The following is a 6,076-nucleotide window of genomic DNA, read 5'->3' on the forward strand; positions in this document are numbered from 1 at the left end:
AATTGTACATAATATAAGTAAAATATGCATACTTCATTGCATTGTATCGTTACCCCATAAGGTCACATACCAAGGTATTCATCTACATAGTATATAAACAAATATACAATTATGGTCATATATTTATTTGTACTTAAAGTCGCGGTCAGGCAGGCGACTATGATGGCACCTATGTAAGTTTTATGAAGCAAGATGACGAACGACTGTCGCTTTACGTCACACATAGTCCAGTTGTGTATTGCAGGATGACATTTCCTACACTGAAATGATGGATGGATTCCAATACACATCACTAGCCGTAGGTAGAGTGAAAACATGTAAACACATTCATATATATAAACTTCAGATTGAAAATAAATCAAATTTACGAGAAATTGTTTGCGTAAAAACGGGTTTCCTGCATATATACATCTGTCATAGTTTAATCTGGGGTTATTATGTATACTAAGTACTACGTCCATTTTTACCAGTCATTAATCTATACAGAGGAACTTTTTATGTGCTATGTGCATTTTTGTTGACACTTTTCGTGGTTAAATCGGGTCAACCTAAGGCGAAGAACGCAAAAAGCAGAATTTACAGATAAAGACAGATTTATACACGTTTTTTTTCAACTTATTTCCGTATCTGCATTTGACGTAAGTGCACTTAAAATATCAAAGTTATCGAGGCTGGATATATCATTGATTTATTTGAAACTCTTTGAAACTCAAAAGGCAGAAACGTACAAAAGTGAAAATGAATTTCCAAAATTAAGAATGCATACCAAAAGATTAAACCCCCCCCCCCCAAAAAAAAAAACAAACAAACAACACCATCAACAACAGATTGAAATATCCCCACCCCCCAAAAAAAATAAAATAAATCCCAATTTTATCTTAACGAGTCTTTTATACAATCAATTTGCTATTTTGGGCATGACCCATGTGTGAAGCATCGCTTTAATTACGTAAATCAGTCATAAATCGTGTGTTGATTTCTACGACAATTAAATGTTAAAATGAGAACTACACGACATTTTTCGGGTCATTATTGAACATGATGCTCATGTGCAACAGTCCTTGTGACCCGAATGATTTATTCTTTTTATTTTGCTATGTTGTCGTGGTCTTTTGAAGGTTGTAGAAAGTAAATGATGAGACAATATTCTGGTCATTCGATCATTCAGAATATGCTTTAAATCAGAAGGTCGAGCGGGAACAGATATTTATTTTATAAACTGTCATTTAAATACATGTATGAATCTCTCCCTAGCAAGAAAAAAACAACATATTCAAAGTTCTTCCATCTTGGGAGTTCGGACCAATTTTAATTTGAAATTTCAATTTGAGTGTAGGTTCAACAATACCCAAATTAACAGGAAGTTGTCAACTTTATCAATAGTTGAAAATTAGTACGGTTTATTTGGGTTGCATTGGAACTTGTTAATTCCACAAGTTTTGTTCTTTTTTGTCAAACACCGAGATGCATCCTATTTAAATGTCAATCTGTTGAAACAGTTGTTTATGTTTAGTGCACAACACGGCCATTATATGACAATGTGGCCATAGTTCGTTGATAATTTGATAACTTTGAAGATGAGTGATAAGACCGTATCAGATTATTAATTAATCAAAGACCCGACACAACGAATATTGTGAATTCTGTCCCAACTGAACTGAACTATTCAACTCCACTAATTTCATCTAGATACCATGTTTTTCAAAAAAGTTTTTTCAAGTGTGTACATATACACATAATACATGTAATGTGTATCAATTATTCGACGATGTTTTAAATGGTTTTTGTCTAGCCTTAATGTTCAATATGTATTGTGCATCATTTTTACAATGATTTTTTAAACGTTATTTTTTGTTGAGTTCTTCTGTTTAAGGTAAAGTAAAGTGTATTTTCCCATTTGATCCTTCCAAACCAAATATGAAATGATACTTTGTATATGACAAATACACATATCGCTGCTCATTAATCACACCGGGAACATAATCATGTACATGTTTTAAAGATTCCATTAAATACCAATTTCAGAGAAAATTGTAACTAACAACTATTTAATTCCTTTGGTATATTCTAAATACGTGTTTTCTCTGGAAATGCTATTTTATCGAATGTTTAAAGGATACGTTACTAGATTGGGACTTCTGTTAGTTTCATTTTGAAAGACTTTTCCGATTTACTCATTTGTTGAAGTTTTGATACGCTACACAAATCACCAAATTCAAATGACAATGCATTTAGTTTGAATTTGGTCAATGTGGAAATCCTATCGTAAATAGTTCGATCCAACAAATTAAAATACCATTGAAATGAAAAATTTCTAACCTCGACCTTTTCCAATTAAAACCCAGACAAAATATTTCGGTCGTTTTTGAAAATGACAAAATCGTCAGCCAAAATCCCAGCAGAAAACAAAACAATAAAAAAATAAATCCGTCACCTGGGACAAAAAGATCCTATTTTATAATTTATTTGTGCAAGTAAAAATGCCAGAACATAAAACCAATATTGACACAAGAAATCAATCCATAGGACCTTTTGTTTAAAAACCACAAGATTTACGAACAGGTGCATCGAAACCATTGAACTGTGACGGGGTCTGAGAGAATTACAATGTAACAAAATTGATGTCAATTATGAATGGGTCGTTATCAATGTTATTACAATGTAATTTTTATTTCCTGTTGACCTGCATGCCTTTTCTTCAAAGCGTGGGAATGCTGGAGAGAAGTGAATGAAAATAAAAAATATTCAGGTATAAATAACATTTTTAATGTTTTCAAACATTGGCTCTCTTGCCATATAAATACAAAATGATATGAATTATAAACAAGATGGATCTCATGGAAAAGGTGAAAAGTTTAATAATAACGACATCTTTGGTGATTTCATAACTTGTATAAAACAAAAATATATTCAATTTTACTATTATAGCGTGAACGCCAAAAATTATTGGTCAGTATGAAAATGCATAGTTTCATAAATAACAAATATTAACATCTAAATGAAAAATTTACATCCAAAATGCAAAGTTAATTGGACGAAATGCGGACTTTCTTTCAATAGCTAGCACATTTGTATAAAAACCCGTTTCTTGGGTTGTATAAAAACATAATACTATTATACTCAACAAGAACTGGAATTATTAACTTTAAAAATGCCCTATCAACATGAAGGACAAAAAGCCTAATTAAAGAACATCCCACTTTCAGTGGCACAAAAAATGAAAGTTGTTTTACAAGGTCCCGCAAATAGTCAAGTAAAAAACTCCACTTTTAAAGTGGCATTAATTTACCAAACGCGTAAATCAATGTCAAATTGTCAAATAATAAATAAATAATAAATATAAATTACACGGAACAAAAACATAAAAATTAATCGTCCTGGGAAAGCGTGTTAAATATTGGAAGTCGAATCTGCAACTGCTTGCTAATGTCTAATGGAGACCCGTAAGTGTTTTGAGATGAGGAAAAGCTGCCACTACTACTTAAGCTGCTAGCACTGCCCACACTATCGCCTGAGATACTATCTGGAGGGGAGGGGGGTGCTGGTGTCACGTCCCACGAATCCCCGAACACGTTGTGGTTGTTGTTCATATTGCGTTGTTGATAAGACAAGTTCAAAATTGCATTAAGCTGCTGGCTCAAAGAGTCAATTGAAGAGTTATTTACATTGTTCATTTGAGTTTGAACATTCAAAGGCTGAAGCAATGAAGCAATTGTCTGAAGATCAGCGGAATAATTGAACACAGGGCTGCTGGAAGTCGACGAATTTCCTGACATACTACTAGAACAAGATGAAAGACGGCTGAAGTCGTCACTGGAAGCCGGACTAAGACTCGGACTGTCACTGGACGGAGGGCTGTAATCAGATCCTGCGAATGAAATATTTGAAGGTCGTCTTGCGGAATTGTTTGTAGATGCTGAGGATGAAGATGGATTGCGACGTGCTGCCAACATAGCTTCGTGATTCTTGACCATCTCGGCCAGTTTCTGGTCATCTTCGTTGTGTACAAAATGACACCTAGGTCCATACGGACAAAATCCAATTGTATGGAATGTACGGCAAAGTTCTGTTTTGTACTTGGGATGACGATTCAATGTACGAAGTTCATGTCCACCGTGAGCAAACTGACACTTATCCCCATATTTACAATGACCACTTTCCTCGAAAGGTCGGCACAATTCTGTTTTGTAACGGCTCGAGTTAACATTATTCCTCTGAATACTCAAACTGTTCAAAGCTCGGTCACCGATGGGTTCACTTATACTCCTATCCAACTTGCGATGTAAATTCTCATTCTGATTAAGATCTGTTGAAACACCATTCTGTTGTGTAATTGTAATGAACGAATTTGAAGGCATAGCATGTGTATTCACATTTCTAGACACCATAGCACCAATTGTAGCCCTTCTTTCATTGAACTGTTTCATCTGTTGGTTTCTGCGATTCTACAATTATAAATAAAACAAGGTTATAACATGTGCTTGCTAATTTCATCTTGAAACGAGGTGTCTTATCTGCAAGGTGGTTGATAATACACGAGAGATTAAAGTGTACTTGTGTATAAGGCGATTTGACGGGATATTAAATGACCAGATAATAGCACATTGAAAAGACCGATATAAAAATCTATAATTATTCTTTTTTTAAATGAAATACTAAAGTAAATCAACGGAGATAAAGTTTAAAATGTTAATCTGACATATTCATTTGCATACGGAAACAATAAAAGCATAACAACAGCGTTCAAATTTACTATAATAACAATATAATTGTATTTACGAGTTTTAAAAGAATACGAAATTGATTTCTGTTTCAAACGTTAAATTAAAACTTTTGACATGTTTGCAACATTGATAAACCATAATTAAAATTGAGAATTGATTCAAACTCTTCAACTCAAGATATTAAAATTTTAAGATAACATATTTTCAATAATATTGACAATAATATACACAACTTTTTAAATACATACTATGCAAGAATACTATATCATTAAATCGTGATACTTTTCATCTCTTCATCAGTTAAAATTATTAAACTTTCAAAGTTTTAAATATTGTTGCTTACCTGTTGAAGAACATCACCAACATCATAAAATGCAGATATTTGAGCACTAGACATAATGTCCTTTTGAATAATATTAATAATACTGTTAATTTTAAGTTTATCCACTAGGTATGATTACTTTGACACAACTGTTGAACATGCGGTTTCGATGCGTATATATCCCAAAGGAGGGCGGAGCCTAATGAAGTAATTATTTACAGTAAAAGTAGGAGGAGCCAGCAGATAATTGAATAAGTCGGTCGACGATTTTGATTGGACAACAGCAAAGTAATTTTATCAGTATTACGAAATTGTTGTAAACAAGTGTGTAGATTTTTTTTCTGTACAGAATTTGAACATTTGAAATAATTAATAATAAATGATGGATTTTTTTAACATTTTGTTTTCGTTTTAGGAACTTTTATGATTTTCAGATATGTGTATGGATTTTATTTTCAGAATTCTGTTATAGTTTGTTCATAAGGAAAGCTTTTTTGAACGTATGGTTGACTCGACCTTGAAAGTCAATGATGTCACTAGATTCTTCAAAGGGGGTGGTGTGTTTCAGATGGATGTACAACAATGGGTGTATTCAGTGTAGCGGAGACATTTGACTTCCAATCTATTTGCAGAAAAGTTGATTCATTTTAAATAAAATAACACTGGTTCAATACACATCACATGATATTTGTTATTCCCGCAAATTCCCTCACAATTTTGGCGCGAAAAGCCACGTGTCTCTAGTAACTAGTTCTGTATAATTTATGTTAAAGTTCGAGTTGATAAATTTTATAAACTAAATCTAAAATGATTGGTATTTTGATTTTAATTTTTTTTTTATGAATGACGAGGATGAAATGTCAGGTGATTAGGTCAGACAACGGCCAGACGACGTACAAAGTCTGCTGTCTGATGGCGTGATTGTTTGTTTACAATATTTATTAATTATCTAATATATCTCTCGTTCATATCACAATATTTACTTTTAAATATTTCAAAATTTGTTGAACCTTCTTGATAGGTAAAAGAT

General features: G+C 32.8%; 1 protein-coding gene across 1 annotated transcript; it reads right to left on the reverse strand.

Moving 5' to 3' along the window:
• Positions 1-2,744: 2,744 nt before the first annotated feature.
• LOC139515808 (mRNA decay activator protein ZFP36L2-A-like) lies at positions 2,745-5,844 on the reverse strand. The gene is made up of 2 exons (XM_071305506.1): positions 5,068-5,844; positions 2,745-4,445 (listed from the first exon to the last, which is right to left on the reverse strand). The coding sequence occupies exons 1-2, from the start codon at positions 5,119-5,121 to the stop codon at positions 3,369-3,371; spliced, it is 1,131 nt and encodes a 376-aa protein (XP_071161607.1). The 5' UTR covers positions 5,122-5,844; the 3' UTR covers positions 2,745-3,368.
• Between the last annotated feature and the right edge of the window lie 232 nt (positions 5,845-6,076).

The sequence above is a fragment of the Mytilus edulis genome, chromosome 3 (assembly GCF_963676685.1).
Source record: "Mytilus edulis chromosome 3, xbMytEdul2.2, whole genome shotgun sequence".
Taxonomy (NCBI): Eukaryota; Metazoa; Mollusca; class Bivalvia; order Mytilida; family Mytilidae; genus Mytilus; species Mytilus edulis.

Bases quoted from the DNA above. Each gene is read 5' to 3' on its own strand.
- LOC139515808 (XM_071305506.1), bottom strand. From the start codon at position 5,121: ATGTCTAGTGCTCAAATATCTGCATTTTATGATGTTGGTGATGTTCTT. The intron at 4,446-5,067 runs GTAAGCAACAAT...TTATAATTGTAG, and splicing joins TTGGTGATGTTCTTCAACAG to AATCGCAGAAACCAACAGAT.